Below are 24,443 nucleotides of genomic sequence, written 5' to 3'. Positions count from 1 at the left end.
TATTCTGTTCAGAATGGAGTCCAAATTCCAGAAGTTATTCTATCGTGTCTTATTTTGTCTAAAGTTGACAACTACGACTGCTTCACCTCATACCTGCCTTTCCTCTAGTCTAACTACATGAAATGGCCTACATTTGTGCTTCTACTCTGTCAACAAAGCCAGTTGGTAAAGACCTTGCTCTCTCAGGTATGTTTTGTTAGACTGCAGGCTTTGTGGGCGGCAGATAATGTCAGTTGAGATTTTGAGTCTGTTGCATTGTTTTCATGTCAGTTCAAGGGAACAATAAACTGAGTTTCCATTTCCTGTCTGGGTTGTCCCCACCTTCAGTCAGTATTACAACTCTGGGACCTCGTATATGGTCTGTATGGTTCATAGGACATTTTACTGAAAATGAGTGTTGGAAAAACCACAATGCCCTCTGACCTAGCCAGTGCTGATCAAATGGTAAAACATCACTCATCATTTCCATGTGAGGGTTGGTAGGACAGCACCACTAGCAGAGAACCTGCTTTACTCCGTTTTGTCAAGTCGAAGCAATGTTGTGATGTATCTGTAATTCGTTTTTCTTCTTTTATTCTGTGTCCTTTTTCGTCAGAACTATCCCACGAAAGAACTTTATCCGAACGGGAAGGATATTTTTTGGGATAGCATGAAGGGTGTCTCAGTCCCCAGTCACCTGATCAGCTACGCTGGATTGATCTTCTGTCAGACACGCATACACAATGAGACCTACAGGTCACCTCTCTACATTCTTACAGTTGTTGGTAAGTGGGTTAGGTTTTAGTTTAGTGTATGAATCCTATTTGATCCACTGTATGTATGACTTACCAAGGTGTCTTTGAAACTGTCAATCTAAGTTTGTGTTCATTTAACTTAAAAACTTCTTCTGGCTGCAAGCCCGAGGTCGGTACACTTATGACAACAGCCAGCTCAAGTGCAGGGCGCGAAATTCAAAATATATTTTTTTGAAATATTTAACTTTCACACATTAACAAGTCCAATACAGCATTTGAAAGATTAACATCTTGTGAATCCAGCCAACATGTCCGATTTTTAAAATGTTTTACAGCGAAAACACCACGTATATTTATGTTAGCTCACCACCAAATACAAAAAAGGACAGACATTTTTCACAGCACAGGTAGCATGCACAAAACCAACCTAACTAACCAAGAAACAACTTCATCAGATGACAGTCTTATAACATGTTATTCAATAAATCTATGTTTTGTTCGAAAAATGTGCATATTTGAGCTATAAATCAGTTTTAAATTGCAGCTACCATCACAGCTACTGTCAGAAATAGCACCGAAGCAGCCAGAGTAATTACAGACACCAACGTCAAATACCTAAATCACATATGTCAGAGTCAAGGCCCGCGGGCCACATCCGGCCCGCGAGAAGGTTTTTTACGGCCCCTGGGATGATCTTGATTTATTATTAGAACCGGCCCGCAGACCGCAGCAAGCCGGCAGCCCGCAGATCTTTTACACGCACCAATACTACATTTCCCACAATGCAACGGTGACGCACCGAGCAGTAGGCTGCTTCATTTCAATATTTATTGGCACAGCAGTCGTCAGCATCACAGTAAAATTAACTTTCAGATACCCATCAAAAATGGCAAAACGGAAGGTGGACACTGAGAACCGGGGGTTTCAAACAAGGTGGGAGTCGGAGTATATGTTCACGGAGGTAGCTGGAAAACCTGTGTGTCTTCTGTGTGGAGAAAGTGTGGCGGTACTGAAAGAGTATAATCTGAGACGACATTATGAAACGAAACACGCGGACAAAAACAAGAATATGGACATGGAACAAAGGCTACAAAAGGCAGAGGAATTAAAACGAGGCCTCAAATCTCGACAGGCTCTGTTCAAAAAAGCCAAATCACAAGGCCAGGCTGCTGTCAAGGCCAGTTTTATTTTGGCAGAAGAGATCGCTAAATCAGCCCGGCCATTTACGGAGGGGGATTTCATCAAAAACTGCATGATTAAAGTTTGTGACGAAGTTTGCCCAGAAAAAAGGCAACTCTTTTTAAATGTGAGTCTGAGCAGAAACACCATTGCCGAGAGAGTAGACCAGTTGTCCATCAATCTAAAAGAGCAGCTTGTGAAAAAGGGAAAAGATTTCATTGCATATTCCTTGGCTGTGGATGAGAGCACCGACATTTCTGACATTGCCCAGTTGTCAATTTTCATCCGCGGAGTGGACTCGAGCCAAAGCGTGACAGAGGAGTTTTTGGCTTTACGTCCTATGCATGGCACAACTACGGGGCATGATTTGTATGAAGAGGTGTCAAGATGTGTAAATGAGATGGAGCTGCCTTGGGAAAAACTCGTGGGTTTGACAACCGACGGAGCACCTGCGATGTGTGGACACAGGAGCGGACTGGTGGCGAAGATACGGGAAAAGATGCAAGAGGAAAACGCGACAGGTGAGCTGACAGCTTATCATTGTATCATACACCAGGAAGCGTTGTGCGGTAAAGCCTTGAAAATGGAGCATGTAATGAGCATCATCACGCGCACAGTTAACTTTATCAGAGCCAAAGGTTTGAATCACCGCCAGTTCAAGGCATTTCTGACGGAGTTAGAAACGGAGCATGGTGATTTGCCTTATCACACAGAGGTGCGATGGCTAAGCCAGGGAAAGGTGCTTCAAAGATGTTTCGAGCTTCGTGAGGAGATTTGTCTGTTCTTGGACAGCAAAGGGAAAGACACAACACAACTCCGAGACGAAATGTTTCTGTGTGAAATGGCTTTTCTGTGTGACATTACGAGTCATCTGAATGCAATGAACTTGCAGCTGCAGGGTCGGGATCATGTCATCTCTGATATGTACAGTACAGTGAAGGCATTTAAAACCAAACTGACTCTGTGGGAGACGCAGATGCGGAAAGAAAATTTGAGCCACTTTCCCAGCTGCCAGACCATGAAAGAGAAGCTCTCTACCAGTGCGTTCCCGAGCGCACAGTTGGCTGATAAAATAGGTATGCTTGCCGCTGACTTTCGACGCCGATTTGCTGACTTTGAAGCACAAAAAAGCAGGTTGGAACTGCTCGGTAACCCATTTGCTGTTGACGTGGAAAGCTCACCACCAAACCTCCAAATGGAGTTGATTGACCTCCAATGCAATGATGCACTGAGGGCAAAATATGCGGCAGTGGGTGCTGCGGAGTTCGCCCGTTTCCTCCCCGACACAATGCCCCAGCTGCGCATCCAGGCTGCTCAAACGTTGTCTATGTTTGGCAGCACATACCTGTGTGAACAACTGTTTTCTTTGATGAACCTGAACAAAACATCACACAGAAGTCGACTTACTGCTGAACACCTCCACTCAATTCTGAGGATTTCCTCAGCTCAGAGCCTTACCCCGAACATTGATGAACTTGTGGAAAAGATGGGACACCACCAAGTATCACCCTCAACCTCAAACAAGTGAACATTACTGTGCAATCACATATTTAGAGTTTTTACTCAGTTCAAGTTTAAAAGTTCAAGTTTAATATTTGTTTTCACTGCATGTTACTTCTCCTTAAACAAAGTGTTGTTTTTGATTAATAGATTTTTGCACTTTATTTTATTGTATTTCAATCCAATTATATTTTAAAAATATTTCAGTTGAGTGGATGATAGAAAATTGCTATTATTGTTTTTTTCTTTGAAGTAAATTTAGCCCACTTTTGCTAAAATAGAAAATATAGGCTACTGATGGTGCCTTGAATACCGGTTTCTTTCATTTAATGTTCATGTTATGGGGATTTTTATATAAAGGAAATTTGTCTTTTGTGTCTGTTGAAAATTAAAGATTACTGACAGAGCCATAAGAAAATATTGCTTTATTTATCTGATCATATTGGAATATATTTGTTAGGTTTTCAGTAGGTTCAATTAGGTTCACTAGACTATATGCGTCATTTAAAAATTTTTCAATGAACATTCGAACAGTCCGGCCCTCGGCTTGTAGCTAAATTTTTTATTTGGCCCTCCGTCCATTTGACTTTGACACCCCTGACCTAAATACTCATCATAAAACATTTCTGAAAAATACATGGTGTACAGCAAATGAAAGACAGGCATCTTGTGATTCCAGCCAATATTTCCGATTTCTCAAGTGTTTTACAGCGAAAACACAATATAGCATTATATTAGCTTACCACAATAGCCAGAAACACAAGCCATTCCCCAGCAGCAAAAGTTAGCGATCGTAACAAACCAGCAAAAGATATATAATTTTGGACTAACCTTGATAAGCTTCATCAGATGAGTCCTATAACATCAGGTTATACATACACTTATGTTTTGTTCGAAAATGTGCATATTTAGAGCTGAAATCAGTGGTTATACATTGTGCTAACGTAGCATCTTTTCCCACAACGTCCGGATATTTTTCTGACACTCACATATTCTGACCAAATAACTATTCATAAACATAACTAAAAAATACATGTTGTATAGGAAATGATAGATACACTAGTTCTTAATGCAATCGCCGTGTTAGAATTCTAAAAATAACTTCATTACGATATGCAGTTTACGTTATGGCGAGAGCATGCCCAAAACCTGGCCGCAAACTACTAGTACACATGTACGACAGATATATGAAATAACATCATAAAATGGGTCCTACTTTTGATGATCTTCCATCAGAATGTTGTACAAGGGGTCCTTTGTCCAGAACAATCGTTGTTTGGATTTAGAATGTCCTCTTCTCCAGTCAATTAGCACGGAAAGCTAGCAAAGTGGCGCGAAGCTCTCCTTCCTGAACATACGCAGACAAAGCAACACACCTAACGTCCCGAAAAAAATTCAATAATCTAATAAAACTGTATTGAAAAAACATACTTTACGATGATATTGTCACATGTATCAAATAAAAACAAAGCCGGAGATATTAGTCTTCTATAACGACAACTTTACAGAAGGCAATACCAGGTCCCTTTTCGCGCGCTCCAGAAAACAGGAAACTGGTGACACGTCATACAAAGAGCTTTTATTCGACCCCAGATCAAGTTATACACTCCATTTCTTCTCTCACTGCCTGTCGACATCTAGTGGAAGACGTATGAAGTGCATGTATACTGATATATATCAAGGACATTTATAGGCAGGCCCTAGAACAGAGCATCGATTTCAGATTTTCCACTTCCTGTCAGGAAGTTTGCTGCAAAATGAGTTCTGTTTTACTCACAGATATAATTCAAACGGTTTTAGAAACTAGAGAGTGTTTTCTATCCAATAGTAATAATAATATGCATATTGTACGAGCAAGAATTGAGTACGAGGCCGTTTGAAATTGGCACCTTTTATCCAGGCTACTCAATATTGCCCCTGCAGCCCAAACAGGTTAAATGCATGTGTGTGTGTTTGTGAGTCTCAGGAGAACAATAGCCTGCTCACCACACCGCTGTGTCTCCCCACCCTTTTCCGCAGGATATAAGATCTATGACCTCACCCTGACCCCGGCACATGAGAGGCTGTCTGTGGGAGAGAAATTGGTGCTAAACTGCACTGCCTACACAGAGCTCAGCGTGGCTATCGACTTCACCTGGACACACCCGATCAGCCTGGTCAGTACCCTGCATGGCCCACTCTTATAGACAGACTGTGATTACTAAATGCACGTGAAATCACTGACTCAGGCTTTATTGACTGACATGTTACTCATCACATTCCACCAAACACGGAACTCATAGACATGGTGATGATATTGACACTAAACTGACTCACCATAGACATATTCCATTCAAGAGAGAGATACCATATGATATATCCCTTCCTCTTCCTCCCAAGGTTTCCTCCTTACTTCCTGCTTTCAGGAATGTTTTTAAACACGACTTCAGTTCAATGCTGCCCTTATATAATTCATGGTGTTGTCTTCTCACTTATACCAGTCTTTAGGTTGATTTACAGTGCTTTTATCCCCTCACTCTTCTTTCTGCCCCACTTGCAGGCCCCAGTGAATGGCTCTGGTCGGACCTACACCACGTCACACAAGAAGAAGTTGTGGAGCTCTCTGGAACTGTCCGACACACTCACAGTGGAGAACGTGACCGGCAACTACACAGGAAAGTATACCTGCACAGCCTCCAGTGGAAAAATGGTCAAAACTGCATCTGCATCTCTTGTGGTCTTTGGTAGGTACACTGTGGTTTAAGCCACATCTATTGTCCAAGGTACATAGTCTGGAGGTTTTTACACTTTTTTGCAGATATCCTATTATTGTCTTATATTAATAATGACCCCTGGTCTGGATTTATTGCACAATAATCCGTTATGTTACTTTGTGACATTGAATTGTTTTGATGACAATGGTAGCTGACAATGTTTATGTTGTTTTTGTTGTCATTAGAAAAGCCTTTTATTGATTTTGATGACCACAAGTGGGTTAAGGTTCTGGGGGTGAACGCTAGTGCCCAGAACATTAAGATCCCAGTCAAGTTCGACGCCTACCCAGAACCTACAGTCAGATGGTATGTTGATCATGTACAGTAATGATATACTGTATATGCTTGCAGTAGTTTGTATTGTATTCTATGTAGACTAGGTATTTGTGTAAATATAACCTGTCCTTATTTCTACAGGTATAAGAATGGCCGGCCTATTTATAAGGATGACTATAGATTTAAACCTGCCAGGGACTCTCTCATGATCCTTGGCCTAGCTGAAAAGGATGCTGGGAATTACACCGTGGTCTTGATCAATAAGATAACAAAAGAAGAGCAGAGACGCTCCGTCCAGCTCTTGGTCAATGGTATGTACCTCCTCCCCTCCTCTCTCCAGTCTTCTCCTCCTCTCCACTCTTGCTCCTCCCTCCAATTTGTCTTATAATTCCCCCCTTTCTCTTTCTCCTTTATGCTGTACCTCTGTCTTAGACTTAAACTGTGATGTGACCATTGCCGCGTTCACACTGCACTTAGCCTAGGCCAAATGGAGTTTGCACCTGTCAAGTCATGGTTCATGTCTCCTCAGTCCCTCCCCATATCATTGAGAAGGAGGTTGCCGTGGACACTGATGTTCACATGTACGGCAGCAGCCCCACCCTCAGGTGCACTGCCCGTGGAATCCCCACCCCTACACGCATCCAATGGCAGTGGATGTCCAGAGAGGACTGCCCACTCCTCTTTCAGTAAGTCTCACGTTCACTATGCGTGTGTGTGTGCGTATGTGCGTGCGTGTCTGCATGATGCATGCGCATGTGTGTGTAACCTCACCCTGCTGCTCCTCAGACGGTCATTGTTAACAGGTTGTTGAATCTGTGGAGGAACATCAGCATTCTGGATGTTGATGAAAGCATTAACAGAGACAATGAGTGTGCCCTGTGACCTGCATCAGATTGTAGGATGTGATTCATACTTCTCACAATAAGTTGCGTGCATAATTTAAAAACACCAGGGAGCTTTAGACTGAGAAAACATGAAGACCAATCTTATCTTTGTATGGTTTTGTATGGATTTTTATATGATCCCAGTATTCTCTATGGAATATGGCCTTGTATTCCAGAGAACTTTGATGATTGAGTCTCTTAGGAAAATTGTGATTGGGTAGAGCTGGTGCTTCATAATGGGTTGTGATTAGTGAATGGGCCCCTCAGGTATGCAGTAATGTGGGGATTGTTGATAGAGTGGTTGGAGTGTATGGTCCAGTCTACTGTACAGACCAACAGTAAGGTCTTATCTTCAGCCTGCACATCCTAGCACTTCCTCAGCCCTGGTCAGGGTTTCCTGTTGTTCCCAGTGCACTACTCTGTCTAAAGGCTTCTTCCTGTGCAACCCTGTCTCTACCTCCTTGTCTTCCCTCCATCCTTCACTACCACCATCACTCCATTCATCTCTGGCTCCCCATTTCACAGATCATTTTTGTCTTCTCTCTCTCTCTCTCTCTCTCGATCTGTCTATTTCTATGCGTCTCTGTTCTCTTGCTTTCCTGTTTGAGTTCTGGTCTCTACTGTAGTGGTGTGTCTTTGTTGACAATCCCACCCACTCCAGTCTGTAAATAAATGACGTAACCTCTCCTGAAATCACCATTTCCCAGCTGAGAACAGGGACCAATAGATCAGGGACATGTTGTATTTCTAAAGGTCATAGTCTTCTATTTATATTTGTGTGTGCGTGTGTATGTTTATTTGTTTTTGTGTCTCTACGGTGATGTGCTTATATGGATTTTTTTGTGTCTGACAATAGCAGTGTGTCAATGGAGTGATTTTGGTTTTGTCCTGCAGGTCAGGAGTGGTGAGCTCTGGGGTCAAGTTGGAGGACTGTACCAAATGGAGGGACATCAGCAATTCCACAGGGCCAAATCCTATCACCCAAAGTAGCAGTGACACAGATCACTTACACAAGGTAAAGACCATTCCTTCCTCTCTAAATGATCTCAGTCATTTATTATATCAATGAATTGGTAAAATAATAGTCAAGATAATTTTTGTCTGCAGACTGTGAGTTCTCTGAAGATCCAGAAAGCCAAGGTCCACACCCTCTACAAATGCCTGACTTCTAACAAAGCGGGACAAGATTCACGCATTATCGTCTTCCATGTGACACGTACGCTTCTTTTTATGCTTCTTCTGTTCTTTCTGTTTGTGTTCATTGGTGCATCGTCCATGAGAACACCTCATGATTAAGTGTGTGTGTGTGTGATTGTCTACTCTACAGGTGGTCTGGAGCTGAGTGTGTCTCCGTCCCGTGAGCCCATTGAGCAGGACCAGGTGGTTCTGAGGTGTAAGGCAGACAGGCTGATCTATGGAAATCTGGCCTGGTTCCGTGTGGAGAATAAGTTTGACCCAGAGCAGGTCCCTGCCGTGCAGTCCTGTCGAGGCCTGTCCCTGTCCAAGCAGCCCTTGTCCCAGGCTGTCCTCTCTGGGCTGCAGGGCACCAACGTTACCCTGGAGCTGCCCCTGACCAATGTGTCTTGGGGGGACCAGGGGGTGTACGCCTGCCAGGTGGAGAACATCAAGACTGGGGAGAGGACCTGTCTCCTCCGACACCTCACCCTCAGAGGTACAAATCTGTACCTGGATCATATTTATCAGTTATCTCCACAATCACTTGGGCCACTCTCACAGGTCTTTAACCAAGGTCCTCTCATGGGTACCGAAGGTTTCTAGATCTAGTCTAGTGTTTGGCAAAATATTTAGAGTCCTGTCTTCTTGTTTCTTTTTAGCACTTGAAGCCGCGAGGATCTTGAACAATTTGACAGACCAGAGAGTGAACGTCAGTGCGACGACCATGCTAATATGTGAGGTGACCGGTACACCCACCCCGACCGTGAGGTGGACCAAACACAACCAAACAGTGGTGGAGGGCTCTGGTAATGGCATGACCCAATGGTTACTAATACACTTCTGCTGCTACCATTTCTACTTTGTGTTACATACAGTACAATATTGGTATTAATGCCATGGACTTTTTTGCCACAGGTGTGATTCTGAGCCGATTGAACCAGACCCTGACAATCCAGCGTGTGAAGAAGGAGGACGGTGGTCTGTATACCTGTACTGCCTGTAACAGCCGGGGCTGCGACACATCTCAGAGCAACCTTATCACTGAAGGTCAGTCTCTCCCACTACAGGAAACTGGACCACAGCATAGGAAACAGCAAGCACTAATCACGCTATAGACATAATGCAGTATGGCAAAACGCCTGTATTTCCTGTTCTCTGGTGGTGTATCCATAAACAAAAGAAGGTAAAGGCATAACCAAAGAGGGATTCATACCACAATGAATTTGTTCAATTTTACTCATGATATCTTACCCATAAACTCCCATATAGACCATTCATTCATTTATAGATTTTTTTTTATAGCTGGCCTCAAGGTTCCCCTGATTCCCCTCCCACTTAAGACATTCTGCTATATCAAAGATGAAGTGTATAAATAACTGTTCCCCCACGTAGCAGGAAGCGGGCCCTGTTAGAGCACATCCTCCTGGGAGTTTCAGAATACCAAACAATAAGAAGCCCAGCAAGGACAAAGGGAGAGGCCGGCCTAGAACACTGAGACACAGCAACAAACAAACAAACAGACGTACAGAGAGTGACCAGTTACAGATGTAGGATCTTAATTTGATGACTCTTTTGTTGCTAAGAATTTCCTGGCACAGCAGAAAATGCAAACTTGCTGTGTTTAATTTCTACTTTAAAATGTCAGAATCGATTTGCCCTAACAAAAAATGTATCAACCCTTACAAAAAATGTCCATTAATTATAATCCACACAATAATTCACATTTAATGATGCTCCAGAATTATTTTCCTTCTGTAGAAAACTGTCTCAAATTAAGATCCTGCATCTGTAGGGCCTACGTGACCCAGCCCCCATCACAGGCCTCTGGCCACCGGCCCGTCACCCAGTTAGAGCTCAGGGTCTCTCAGGCGCCAGTGAGCCTCACTAACGAGGCAGGACAGAGGACAGAGGCTGCCTCAGCTCACTAACGAGAAGTTCCTCTTATATGTGGGCGGAGGACAAGAGAGGGATTTTGGGAAAAAGAGAGAAAAGGGGATATAGATGGAAAGAGAGAGAAGGAGTAGGGTGGAAACATTAACGATGAGGGTAGATCAATAGGGTCCCACAGCTTGTAGTCACAGACTTATGGTGTGATGACAGTTTTTTTCCAGGTTGACTTTGGCCAGAGTGATGCTGACCCCAGAACATTTGTTATGACTAGATAGAATATCAGGTCTGCTCACAGCCTGAATTCCAACACTGCCCTTCCTCCAATACAAACACACACACACACAGGTTTCCTGAAACCGTGTTCCTCCTAGCTTGGTACTGATTTATAGCCAAAGCACATTGTAATTGACAAATTCCAAACTGACAGAGAAAATCTATTTCAAATAATTTTTTTGTTTATTTAACAGAAGAGATTTGATGTGTGCAAAAATATGTGAACCCCTTGTGTCATCTCCATCAGCAGCGATAACTTGGGAGTAAACGTCTCCTATAGCCAGTAATCAGTCTCTGACATCTGTTTTGAGGGATTTTTGCCCACTCCTCCTTACAGAACTCAGCCAATTGAGTGTAGTTTGAGGGGTGTCTGGCATGAACTGCCCGCTTCAGGTCCTGCCACAGCGTCTTGATTGGATTTAGGTCAGGACTTTGACTTGGCCAATTCAAAACGCAAATCTTCTTTCTCCTGAGCCATTCTTTGGTAGATTTGCTTGAATGCTTTGGGTCATTGTCTTGTTGGAAGACCCATTTTAAGGCCAGCTTTAGCTCCTTGACTGATGGCCTGACGCTCTGTTTAAGAATCTCCTGGTACACCTCACAATTCATGGTTCCCTTAATGATGTGGAGTCGTCCAGGTCCAGAGAAGGAAAAGCAGCCCCAGATCGTGACATTCCCACCACCAAGCTTGACTGTTCTGATAAGGATATTTTGGTGGTAGGCAGTGTTGGGTTTTCGCCAAACATAGCAGTGTTGATTGTGACCAAAAAGGTCAATTCTGGACTCATCGGTCCAGAGAATGGACTTCCAGAAACCTTCAGGTTTGTCCAGGTGGTCTCTGGCAAAGTTAAGACGGGCAGTTTGGTTCTTTTTTGACAGCAGAGGCTTCTCCCTAGCAAACCTCCCATGAATGTCATTTCGATTCAGTGTTCTTCTTATTGTTGAAGCATGCAGTCACCTGAGATGCAGCAAGGAAGGTCTGCAAATCTCTAGATGTTATGTTAGGGTTGGCTGTCACCTGATTTCTAGTGGCTCTTGGGGATATTTTGGAAGGGCGTCTACTTCTAGGCTGAGTTGCTGTCATGTTAAATGCTCTCCATTTGTAAGTTGTTTGCCTCACAGTGGACTGATGGAGCTCAAATCTTCTTGAGATGATTTTATAGCCTTCCCCAGGCTGACGTGCTCTCACTACCCTCGTCCTGATGTCCTCTGAGATCTCCTTTCCTCTTGGCATGGTGCGCTTTGCATTCACCTGGATGGGTAACACCAAACTGACCATGTTTCTTATCTCTATTTCTCCCGCCCAAACTCTTTCCTAACGATCTCTCCTTTGATTGGTTCATTTGGTACCCAATTATTTACCCACCTGATTCTACTTACCTACTTGATTTAACCAATGCAACTTGGCTTTCACTTATTTTTGCACCTGCACTAATTCCTTTTTAATTTTGTTTTTCTACTATACGCATGATTTTCTCTACACCAACATACGGTATTGGTAAATATAAACCTGCTATGTCAGATCAAAACGACTGGTTCTGATCCAATTAAGATTTCATGGTAAAAACTAAAACAATCTGTAATTTCAACAAGGGGTTCACATACTTTCAAGCAGCACTGTATAATGATTGAGTAATGAAGAGGTAAATACCCTTGTACAGTTTACTGTAGTTCATACTACTTCATACTCACTCTGGTTATTGTTTTGGTTGTAGGAGCAGAGGAGAAGACTAATGTAGAGCTGATTGTTCCTATTGGCTCTGTAGTCATCGCCATGTTCTTCTGGCTACTCATCGTCTTCGTCATCCGCAGCAGAAAAAGAGTAAGACAGACTGCTCTACTCATCCCCTTTCCACACTCCTCTGCACAGTCCCACACACAGAGTCACACACACACACGCACGCACGCACGCACGCGCACGCACGCACGCACGCACGCGCACGCACGCACGCACGCACGCACGCACGCACGCACACACACACACACACACACAGCCATACAAACAGATGGATGGGTCTGACAGATGAGAAGTGACTGGTCTAGCGGTCAGTGCCTACACTCCTTTGTGTTGGGGAACAACAGAGCCACATTCTGCTGCCAGTCCCTCCGTCACTGGCCGGGCCTGGCATGGCATCTAACTGATGAACCAGCAAAGAGGGGACTAACACATGACAAACTTCCACATGACAAACTCTCACAGACAAACTTCCACATGACAAACTCTCACAAACAAACTTCCATAAATAAATATAAAAGGGGGCTTTCCATCCATCAGGGGAAATGTCTGAAGACACTGTATCTGTAGGTCATTATAGAAAATATGGAATATATATAAAAAATATATACATTTCTCTCTCTCTCTCTTTCGTTCTCTCTCATCCCCCCATTCCATCTCTAGCCAAATAATGGGGACATGAAGACAGGGTACCTGTCCATCATCCTTGACTCTGAGGACATGCCCATGGACGAGCACTGTGAGAGGCTCACATACGACGCCAACAAGTGGGAGTTCCCTCGTGACAGGCTGAAGCTAGGTGAGACTTTCAGATCCGTATGGGCCCATTTTTGGGGAGAAAGAGACGCTATACACAGGCGAGATGAAAGTTTTAAATCCACTGTCTGAAATGATATTTGGTGTGTTTTGAAGGTGACCAATTGGGGCGTGGAGCTTTTGGACAGGTAGTAGAGGCAGCAGCCTTTGGCATAGAGAAAGCCACTACCTGTACAACAGTGGCAGTCAAGATGCTGAAAGGTGGGTACACCTCCTTCTCATCCCCTGGCATATGTATATACAGGGTATATACACTGTATATATATATATATTCTCTCTCTTCTCTCTCTCTCACTCTCTCTCTCTCTCTCTGTCTCTCAGGCTACAGGGAGCCAGGTTTTCCTGTGTCTACCCTTCTCAATGGCAAGGCTGTGCTCACTGAGCCTGTACTTTGTCAAGGTTTTTCTAAGGTTTTGGTCAGTAACCATGGTCAAATATTTAGCCACGGTGTACTGTCGATTTAGGGCCAGATAGCACTGCATTTTGCTTTGTGCTTGTGTTTCCCAATAAGCAATGTAGTTTTGTTTTGACTGTGTTGTAATTTGGTTTATTCTGATTGATTGGAAGTTCTGGTCCTGAGGCTTCAGTGTGTTAGTAGAACAGGTTTGTGAACTCAGCCCCAGGACCAGCTGGATGAGGGGACTCTTTTCTTTGCTCAGCTCTTGGCATTGCAGGGCTTGGTAATGATATGAGAGAGGGTCACTGTATTTTAGATGTTTCCAAAACTTAATTGCTCTTTTTTGAGTTTCTATTATTAGTGGATATTAGCCTAATTCTGCCCTGCATGCATTGTTTGTAGTTTTCCTCTGGACATGTAGGAGAATCTTACAGAACTCTGCATGCAGGGTTTCAATGGGGTGTTTGTCCCATTTGATGAAATCTTGTGGACCCCACACCTCGCTGCCATAAAGTGCAATTGGTTCAATGACATATTCAATTAGTTTAAGCCAAATTTGAATAGGTATTTCAATTTGAATTTGCTTTTTAATGGCATAGAATGCCCTGCGTGCTTTCTCTCTCAGTTCATTCACTGCCTCATTAAGGTGTCCAGTTGAGCTTATTTTTAAACCTAAGTAATTGTAGTGTGTGCAGTACTCTATATATTTTGTACCAATTGAGAACTTTGGTCTAATTCCCTGAGATCTGGATCTTCTCTGGAAAATCATTATTTTAGTCTTTTTGGGGTTTACTGCCAGGGCCCAGGTCTGGCAGTACTGCTCTAGCAGGTCCAGGCTCTGCTGTAGGCCATGTGCTGTGAGTGACAGCAGGCATAGGCCATCTGCGAAGAGTAGGCATTTAACTTCTGAATTGTGGAGACTAACACCAGGGGCTGAGGATTTTTCTAGAATAGTGGCCAATTCGTTAATGTAAATATTGAAGAGTGCAGGGCTCAGATTGCAACCCTGGCGAAGGCCCCGCCCCTGGTTAAAGAATTCTGTTCTTTTCTTACCAATTTTAATGCTGCACGTATTGCCAGTATACATTGATTTAATTATGTCATATGTTTTGCCCCCTACACCACTTCCAATAACTTTGTAGAACAGTCCTGTATGCCAAATAAAATCAAATGCTTTTTGGAAGTCGATAAAGCAAGCGTATATTTTGGTATTATTTTGGTGGGCATGTTTATCTATCAGGGTGTGTAGGGTGTAAATATGATCAGTTGTGCGATGATTTGGTATAAATCCAATTGGGCTTTTACTCAAGACATTGAGCTTATTAAGGAAGTTTAAAACTCTTACATTGATAATACTACAGAAAACCTTCCCCAGGTTACTGTTCACACAAATGCCTCTGTAATTGTTCGGGTCAAATTTGTCTCCGTTCTTAAAGATTGGGGTTATGAGTCCTTGATTCCAGATGTCAGGGAAATAACCTACACTCAGGATCAAATTAAACATCTCATTTAGTATGCCATCAGGTCTGCATGCCTTTTTAAATTTGAGAGCCTGAAGTTTCTTATAGAGCTCCTGGTCAGTAATTGAGGAGTCCAGTGGATTTTGATTGTCCTTTATAGCTTTTTCTAATCCATTCAACTTCTCATGAATTTGGCGTTGTTCTGCGTTTGTGTCAATTTGAACGGTGTTGTAGAGTGTTTTAAAATGGGTTGTCCATATGTCACCATTTTGTATCGCTAATTCCTCTTGTTTAGAGTTTTTTTGTTTTTTCCAATTTTGCCAGAAGGTGTGTGTGTTTATGGACTCCTCAATTAGTGTCAGCTGCTTGCTGTTTTACTGTGCTTTTTTGGTTCTGAGTGTACGTTTATAGAGTTTTAAAGTCTCACAGTAATGAAGGCGTAATTCACCATTATTTGGGTCTCTGTGCTTTTGGTTGGATTGTGTTCTAAATTTTTTCCTTATAATTTTACAATCTGCATCAAACCAGTTGTCATCAGTGATCTTTTTTGTTTAGTTTATTATCAATTTCAATTGTGCTTCTTTTGCCATTTGCCTGAATATATAGTTGATGTTTTGTACTGCTAGATTGATGCCTTCTTTACTGTGAGTGAATGTGGTATCCAGAAAGTTATCTAAGAGTGTTTGGATATTTTGGTTCCAGGTTGCTTTCTGGTATTCTTCTGTGCTGTTTTGGGCCAATCTGTATGAATTTCTAATGTTGTACAGCTTACTGGGCTGTGAATGTGTGGTTGTTTCCATGTCTGTTCTTTTGAGGAACAACGTAATTTGGCTGTGATCAGACAGAGGTGTTAGTGGCTTGACAGTGAATGAGCTGAGAGAGAAAGGGTCAATGTCTGTGATCATACGGGGCGGCAGCGTAGCCTAGTGGTTAGAGCGTTGGACTAGTAACCGGAAGGTTGCAAGTTCAAATCCCCGAGCTGACAAGGTACAAATCTGTCGTTCTGCCCCTGAACAGGCAGTTAACCCACTGTTCCTAGGCCGTCATTGAAAATAAGAATTTGTTCTTAACTGACTTGCCTAGTTAAATAAAGGTAAAAAAAAAATATATATATAGTCTACTGTACTGTGGCCAAGAGGTGAGCAGTAGGTGAATCTCCCCAAAGAGTCCCCCCGTAACCTACCATTGACAAAGTACAGACCCAGGCTTCTACAGAGGTGCAAAAGATCCATTCAGTTTTTGTTGACGGTGCTGTCACTGTTGTTTCTATGGGGGAGATTAAGACAGTTAGAAACAGTATGGCCTGTAATAAAGCTGTCCCCTCGTGGGCTCGTTAGATCAGGTAGTGTTCCTGTGCGCGCATTTGTGTCCCCACAGATGAGCACATTTCCCTGGGCCTGGAAATGGCACGTCTCTTCCTCAAGGGTGGGGAAGATCTCCTCTGAGTAATATGGGTATTCTAAGAGGGGCGATATATATTGCGCAAAGGAACACATCTTTTTCTGTCAGTACAAGTTATTTTTTCAGTTTTAACCAAATGTGATATTTGCCTATTTTGAGGGGATCAATTAGATGTTGTAGTTTGGATTTGTACCAAATGATCAGTCCTCCAGAGTCTGTGCCTCTATTGACAGAGCTGTGTTTTTGTGACGGCACAATTACCTCTCTGTAGCCTGTGGGGCAGTGAGTGACAATGTCAGCCTTACACCATGTCTCCTGCAGAATGATGACGTCAACATCTTTAAGATTTTTGCTGAACTCCAGTGCTAAACTCTTCAGTCCAAAGGTTGATGAGTTTAGGCCCTGAATGTTCCACATGCTAACTGATAGTGATTTCATGTTCCAAAAGAAAGAATAGCAGTCAGAAATACAGTAACGACTAACTAATAAGTTGTTAAGAGTGAGATAAACAGGATAACAGCGAACATTTTTTCTGTTATATATATAAATATTCCTATTCATTGAGTAAATTCTAGTACTGTGTGTGTGTGTGTGTGTGTGTGTGTGTGTGTGTGTGTGTGTGTGTGTGTGTGTGTGTGTGTGTGTGTGTGTGTGTGTGTGTGTGTGTGGATGTGTTTAACTATTCTTGTGGGGACCAGAAAGTCCCTACAAGAATAGAAAAAGAACAAAAAGTTGACCAGCTGGGGACATTTTGTTAGTCCCCACAAGGTCAAATGCTATTTCTAGGGGGTTTAGGGTTAAGGTTAGTGTTAGGGTTAGAATTAAGTTAAATATTAAGGTTAGTTTTAGGGTTAGGAGCTAGGTTTAGGGTTAGGATAAAGTTTAGGTTTTTGGGTTAGGGTTAGGGTAAGAGTACGGGTTAGGATTAGGTTTAGGTTTAGGGTTAGGGGTTAGGGAAAATAGGTTTTTGAATGGGACTGAATTGTATGTCCCCACAAGGTTAGCTGTACAAGACTGTGTGTGTGTGTGTGTGTGTGTGTGTGTGTGTGCGTGCGTGCGTGCGTGCGTCTGTGTGTGTTTAGTGCAAATGTATTGGAGGAGCTGTTTAATCTCACTTAATCCTACAGGGTTCCCCTGTCCTCTGACGACCTCCGCGTAGCTGCGCTGGTCCTGCTGTTGGGCCCTGTGGAGTGGAGGAGGGCCAGTTCTGGGCCGTGGGGCTTCCTCTCTGGTCTGGTAGGGGTGGTGGTCTGGTGCGGGGTAGTAGGCTGGGCCCGGTCCGGTCTGGCTAAGCCAATGGAAGTGGTGATGCTCTGGTGGTGGGTAGGGCCTGTGGGGTGCGCTGAGTCTGGTGTGGCGTTGAAAGGGCCTGGGGCTCCTTGGTGGTGCAGTGGTCTGGTAGGGGTCTCTGGGTGGTCCTCTGTCCAGTGCGGCATGGGGTGTTTGTCTACCAAGTGCCACGTCCTTTAGAGACTTGGCAAACATCCCTACTGTCTGCTTCCTCAGGTGGGAGTGGTCGTGCAGATGCTCTGGAGTGATTGTTGGGTGGTGAGCAACGTGTACGTTCGGGAGTAGGCCACACCCTCTGGTGATGTCAGCGTTGACTTTCTGAATGGTACGGGGATGAAAGTCTTTGCGGGGCAGCAGAGTGGAGATGGTGATGTGGAGTTGGGGAACCGCTCAGAGGCCCTCTCTGCTACTCTGTTGACCAGGCTGCCTACTCTCTCCTGCTCCTCTCGCAGGTTGTTGGTGCCGGTGTGAATAATAATGTGGCCTGGTGTGCCAAAGTCAGGCTGGGACAGGATGTGGAGTGCATCCTGTGTTTTTGTGCACCATATTTTACACACCTTGTGTTGGGGGAAGAGCTTATCTTCTTGGATTAATTTCCCATTTGAGTCAATGAGGATGGCCACCTCAGTGGGTTTTACCAGATTAGTGCGTTTACGGTCTGGGGCTGGAGTACACAGGGCCTGTGTACATGGAGGGGTGTGTGGGGGTGTGTCAGGGTGGGCCAGAGAGCTTCTCTCTGTAGTAGGTGTCTCCATGTGAGCCTCCTTGTTGACTGGGGGTGTGGGTAAAGTGTTGTCGGGGGGGGGGGTTGTGGGTAAAGGTGGGTCAGTGGGGTTGTTAGGGGTGGTGAGGGGCTGCATCTTTTCTCTGGGAGTCTTTACAGTCTGTTCTCTGTGCTGTAGCACCCTCTTGATGACAGACAACTCCTTTGCCATCTCCTCCTTTACCTGCACCAGCTCTCTCCTCATGGTGGCCTTTACCTCCTCAGGCGCTGTGGTAAGGCTCTCGCTCAGCTCCTGGACAGAGTTCTTCAGCTGGGTCCTGCACTGGTTGATCTGGTCCTGTAGAAGCTCTGTGTCTGGGCTGGTGGTGGTGTAGCTGGGGAGCTGCTCCTTCAGCTCAGTAACCCATACCTCTATCACAGCCAGCCTGTCTCTCAACAGGCTGATGGTAGTGGGGTCTTGGCTCTGGTGGTTGTAGGCAGGCAGGGGGGAGGATAGCCCTGCTGTTGGGGTGCCTGAGGTGAGAGGAGAGGTCGGGGTGCTGTCCTTTTCTTTTTTGCTTTCCGCTGTCTTCGTTAGGGTGGGGAAGTCCTGCACAACAGAGCTGAGTGCAGCCTCACTGCCCTGGACCATGACAGTGCAGTTCTGATACATATTTACCGTCAGAAACCTGTTTTCCTGGTCTTTATCGCTGTCCTCAAAAATGTGGATTTGCCTTCCCTTGCAGATGCCTTTCTTTGTGGTATAGCTGAAATGCCTGGCTATAGCTGAAATGACTGGCTACAGCTGTATGCCAGGCAGTAGTGTGGTCTGTGTAAAATAACAGGTTTGTAACAGTCCTGTTTTGTGAGCAGTCGGCAAACAAAGTTTATGGGTTCTCCCTCAGAATTCTGTGTTTAAAATGGATTCTTCCCTTCTCTGATTTGATTTCTGCTGCGTATTCAAAAAGGGGGGGAAGTCTCTGTCTCTGCTGCTGCTAGCGCTGCCTCAGTGGCCATGTTGCTATGGTTACCATCAGTAAACAGTTAGAGCTAGACGGTAAGCTAGCTGACAGATTTGAATTTGGCTAGCTACCACGATGAAGATTGGTCTTTTAACTCACTCTCTGTCAATCTTTTCCTCCTGTGTTGATCTTCAGTTGTACATTTTGATTACCTATACATTTTTTTGCTAATTTAATCGTGTCAATCTCGCTCTTAACAACCAAAAAGTTATAACAAGTCAGGAGCTGTTCTTCTGCATGACTTCCTTCTCTCTCTCTCTCTCTCTCCCTCCTCAAACAAAAGTATTGTTTGTGTCTGCACTTAGAACAGTCCCATAACAGCATCAGACAGCTCAAGAGTGCTCAGAATCTCTCTCTCTCTCTAAAAATGAGCTGACTGAGTTTTTATCTCTGCCCACCACAGAGGGAGCCACCTCCAGTGAGTACCGTGCACTGATGTCAGAGCTGAAGATCCTCATCCACATCGGCCACCATCTCAATGTGGTCAACCTGCTGGGGGCCTGCACCAAACCAGGGAGTGAGGCTTCACATTATCAACTCACACATTTCATATTTCACGTATTCCCTTTCCTATTTTCTTTTCCCCCTCTTTTTCTCTCGCACCATTTCTTGGCACCCCTTTCTCCCCCTCTTCCATTTGTGTTCTGCACATTGTGTTCATCAAGAAATGTCTGCTTTATTAGTGGTGAGAGGCAGAGAATAACAAGCATGCTCTATCTGTCCTAATTGTATATCTGCTCAAACCGCAGAGAGGAAGCCATGTTCTGGGAACGGGGAAGAGGGTCTCTGTTTCCATGTCCTCTCTCTCTTTCTCACTCCTACGCTTTCCCTTACTTTACTACACATTCCCATTCTACAGTGCTCTAGTGAAGTGATGATCTTCCTCTGATATTGAACCTTTTCTCCCTCCCTCCCCCCTCAGGTCCATTGATGGTGATTGTGGAGTACTGTAAACACGGCAACCTCTCCAGCTATTTAAAGAGCAAGCGTGGAGAGTACAGCCCCTTCAAGGTAAATGAGCCATGCCCCAGCAACAGCGGTCTGTAAAGCTCAGCCAGCCTCTGATGTGGTTACACTGATCCCAGACCATTACACAAGTGTTCTCCGTGATGCTCTCACATTGTCTGCCTGCCTGAGCCGCTGGAAACTGCCAGCTTCCATTTCATGTTGTATTTCTTGGGCCAGGAGTTTTCCAGTCCAGTTTTTCTATTAGAAATTTGGTCCTTGATCCTTTGACATGCCATTTCTCCATGGTTACAGAGGAGGCGGCCTCGGTCAGGTCAGTGGGAGCGGATGGAGGAGGACGTGACTGAAGGGGACCTGGGTTTGGGGACCAGCACCCACTTGGACATTTGCACTGGGACAGCAGTCTGCTCCAGACTGGGAGAGGAGAGCTCTGTTAGCCACGTAGAGGAGGAGGATGGTACTGCAGCTCTATACCTCCATACTCACATCATGCAAATACTGTACATATCACCAAAAGGATTTATATATTTAATTTGAGCCAGTGTGCTACAGCGGGAAAAGAATCATGCAGCAACAGGACATTTGAATTATTATGTGGGGTATATTTAATATACATTTTTGTAGGTGTTGATACATTTTACGTTAGGGCAAATCAAGTCTGAAATTAATTTCAAAGTGGGAATTACAAACTTTAGAAGCCTTTTTAAAACTCAAATACACTATTTGCAGGAAAATTCTAAGCAACAAAAGATTGATCAAATTAAGATCCTTCGTTTGTGTGCACCACTTCACTCATCACAATGTATAATGTATGACGTGATAATGTGATAATTTAACCTCTTTGCTATTATTAAATGTCCAATTTGAACCCAAGCAGAGAGTTGTGAGTGGGAGGAGCACCTGACCATGGAGGACCTGATCAGCTACAGCTTCCAGGTGTCCAAGGGCATGGAGTTCCTATCCTCTCGCAAGTGCATCCATCGAGACCTAGCAGCTAGGAACATCTTGCTCTCAGAAAACAACATTGTGAAGATCTGTGACTTTGGTCTGGCCAGAGACGTCTACAAAGACCCCGACTACGTCCGCAAGGGAGACGTAAGCTACTAAGAACACGCCGTACCTCAGTCACTAGCAGTGGTTATTACGATGTCTCATAAACTGTGATTCTCTCTACAGGCGCGGCTCCCTCTGAAATGGATGGCTCCTGAGACCATCTTTGACCGGGTCTATACCACACAGAGCGACGTGTGGTCCTTTGGCATTCTGCTCTGGGAGATCTTCTCTCTGGGTGAGCCAAGTGACAGTACCTCTTCAAACACAACCTGACCACTTAGTGGCCGCACCATGACCACACTGTGACTGTATTATATCGGTTGTTCTCTCCACCACAGGGGCATCTCCATACCCTGGTGTTGGCATTGATGAGGCCTTCTGCAGGAGGCTGAAGGAAGGGACCAGGATGAGAGCACCAGACTACGCCACCACTGAGATGTGAGTGGACTACTGAAATAGAGCATATCACACGACATGACATACTGAAGCCTGCTCAATTCCATTATGACTGTGAAATACAATTATCTGCCAATAGAATCTGACACGTGAAGCCATAGGCAACAATGTGACACCATTGCAGTGTGTTGCAGTGATGAATTTACAAATGACCAGGTAATGATTGTTCTGCTAGATATCAAACCATGTTGGACTGCTGGCTGGACAAACCTACCGACAGACCAAATTTCACCGAGCTCGTAGAACATCTGGGGAACCTGCTACAGGCCAGCGCTCATCAGGTCTGTTTGTGTACATACATGTTACATGTATGTATGTAACTAGCACTAGCACACATGTGCTATGTGTACTAGTTTATTTATGAGGGTATTGGTGCACGGTATGTGAGTTTGTTCATCTTATTGTGTGTGTATGAGGTGAGAGTGTGAGGTCTGAGAGTGTAATCGTGTGTGTTTACCTTCAGGATGGGAAGGACTACATCCCTCTGACAGCAGTGGAGGTGGAGGGGGGCTCACTCAGCCCTGAACCCAGGAACCCCTTCACCAGGATCATCAGAGAGGAAACCCATGTCCCCCAGATACACTGCGACAACACACCCGCCATCTCCCTCGGGTCAGCAACATGCACACTGACTCAAATTAACACCAAGCATCGCATTGATCCGTCACAAATGAAACCCCAATATAGTGGACTACCTTTGTGCAGTTTGTATGAACACTTGCTAGTGTAACTTGTGATGCCCCTCCTCACTGCCCCTTATAGGCTCTCCCAGCAGAGTGACAGGTGCAGTCGACCACTCAGTGTGAAGACTTTTGATGACGTCCCTGTGGGGCATAGCAGCGTCATGGTGAGTGCCTCCATGGTTACACACAGTGTCACTTCCCCTTACATATCAACAGCCAATAATCTGAGTCCATGTGGGTGTTCCCTACAGGAGGGTCAGACGGACAGCGGTATGTGCCTATCACCAGAGGAGATGAAGAGTCTGGACCATCAGCGTCACCGCACGTCCAACTTCAGGTGAGAAAACAGGAGGCCCATAACGCCCAACCCAATGGTTATGTATTACACTCTGGACTCTCACAGTATTTGTGTGATTGTTACTGTATTTGTTTATTGGATTATAAATGGTTCCTGTCCTCCTATAGTCACATCCAGCGATGTAAGAGTAAGGAGTCTCTGGCCTCCGAGTCGTCCAATCAGACGAGTGGGTACCAGTCAGGCTACCACTCAGACGACACTGACGCACCCATTTATGCTAATGAGGAGATGATCATGAAGAGAAGCATTGTAAAGAAGCCACGGCCACCCAAAACAGCAGACAAGTTCAGTGTTGAGGTGCGCTACAGTGCACCCCCTGTTTAGCCCCTAATGGTCACCACCATCATCACTAGCACTGTTCCCCTAACTGCCCACAAAATATACCCCTCGCCTTGAGCCTGTTTTTGCAGCACACAGCAGTACCCTCAGGTGACCATCAGGAACAATGTCATCACATGTAGTAGTGGCTTATCCATTGCATTGTTTATTCAGTCAAAGTATTTTGTTATGAGATAAATGTAATATATTCAATGGGATTGATGAAGGTTGTATGAGGTAAAGACCCCTGTTTTAGCAAACCCTTGGAATGCAATCATGTTTACACAGTAGATGGAAGGTCAGCGGAGCCACAGGGACACACCCAGTTCCTGAGAAGCAATCCGCCCACTTCCTCTATTGCAGGAAATGGCAACTGGAATTTGACAATTGAATTAGCAAATGTTTTCATTCTTTTTTCTTTCTTTTTCTGTCAATTGTGTTTTCTTGGAAAAAGCCAGTCTACATCTCACACAAGTGGTTTTATCAAATGCAACACCTTAATCTTTTGTACGGACAAGTTTCTATCAGATGTTTTGCTTTTTCTAGATTGTTCTTGCCTCTCAATTGTACAGTTTATTATAATAACTTACCTTATTTGATCGAAACCGATATCTACTGTACTAAACTTGTAATAAATGTAACTAGTTTTATAAAATAAATATTTACTTGTAGACCTGTGTGTGTATTTTCCTTTCTTTGTCAAATTGAACTTGAGACAATACTTTCCCACCCATAGTCCGTGTTTTGATTTAAACCCTTCTCAGTAGTTGGTATTTACACTTACCTTATGCATGTGCGTAACAGGCTTTGCAGGTGTGACTCCCTGATGTGTATTGAAAACATTTAATTAAACAGCTGAAAACCCTCCCATTTGCTGGCCAACAGATGTTCTCATGGAGTTGTCATTCAACAGGGTTTTCAGTACATTTATCTAAAGCCATATCTTTACATACGATTTACATTTAATTTGAATTTTCTCAATAGACTCACTGACTAGAATATACTGTATATCGAGAGAACAAGTTCAGAATAGGAATTATGAAAGCAAGCCATCTTAAATAATATACATATATTCGTATCCTTTATTTGTTGTTGCACCAATTGGTAGATTAAAAAATAC

The 24,443-nt window shown here is 44.1% G+C and overlaps 1 protein-coding gene across 2 annotated transcripts in view; it reads left to right on the top strand.

The window, feature by feature from the left end:
• kdr (kinase insert domain receptor (a type III receptor tyrosine kinase)) overlaps positions 1-23,994 on the top strand; it is a 28,835-nt gene extending 4,841 nt beyond the window's left edge. The window contains exons 5-29 of one of the 2 annotated variants that reach the window (XM_055923013.1): positions 596-764; positions 5,433-5,569; positions 5,953-6,136; positions 6,352-6,472; positions 6,584-6,753; positions 6,972-7,128; positions 8,221-8,341; positions 8,434-8,542; positions 8,654-8,998; positions 9,162-9,308; positions 9,418-9,549; positions 12,381-12,487; positions 13,064-13,199; positions 13,313-13,417; positions 19,893-20,006; positions 20,412-20,500; positions 20,750-20,912; positions 21,333-21,550; positions 21,632-21,743; positions 21,847-21,946; positions 22,140-22,245; positions 22,428-22,576; positions 22,727-22,811; positions 22,899-22,984; positions 23,113-23,994. In XM_055923013.1, the coding sequence (XP_055778988.1) occupies positions 596-764; positions 5,433-5,569; positions 5,953-6,136; positions 6,352-6,472; positions 6,584-6,753; positions 6,972-7,128; positions 8,221-8,341; positions 8,434-8,542; positions 8,654-8,998; positions 9,162-9,308; positions 9,418-9,549; positions 12,381-12,487; positions 13,064-13,199; positions 13,313-13,417; positions 19,893-20,006; positions 20,412-20,500; positions 20,750-20,912; positions 21,333-21,550; positions 21,632-21,743; positions 21,847-21,946; positions 22,140-22,245; positions 22,428-22,576; positions 22,727-22,811; positions 22,899-22,984; positions 23,113-23,329 (3,579 nt within the window). In that variant the 3' untranslated portion in view covers positions 23,330-23,994. Of the gene's footprint in view, positions 1-595; positions 765-5,432; positions 5,570-5,952; positions 6,137-6,351; positions 6,473-6,583; positions 6,754-6,971; positions 7,129-8,220; positions 8,342-8,433; positions 8,543-8,653; positions 8,999-9,161; positions 9,309-9,417; positions 9,550-12,380; positions 12,488-13,063; positions 13,200-13,312; positions 13,418-19,892; positions 20,007-20,411; positions 20,501-20,749; positions 20,913-21,329; positions 21,551-21,631; positions 21,744-21,846; positions 21,947-22,139; positions 22,246-22,427; positions 22,577-22,726; positions 22,812-22,898; positions 22,985-23,112 lie in introns of both variants that reach the window. The other variant, XM_055923012.1, reaches the window with a different exon arrangement.
• The last annotated feature ends 449 nt before the right edge of the window (positions 23,995-24,443 follow it).

This window comes from Salvelinus fontinalis, chromosome 5 (assembly GCF_029448725.1).
Source record: "Salvelinus fontinalis isolate EN_2023a chromosome 5, ASM2944872v1, whole genome shotgun sequence".
Lineage (NCBI taxonomy): Eukaryota > Metazoa > Chordata > Actinopteri > Salmoniformes > Salmonidae > Salvelinus > Salvelinus fontinalis.
The sequence above is the reverse complement of the archived record's forward strand: the minus strand, read 5'-3'. Positions and strand labels throughout refer to the sequence as shown.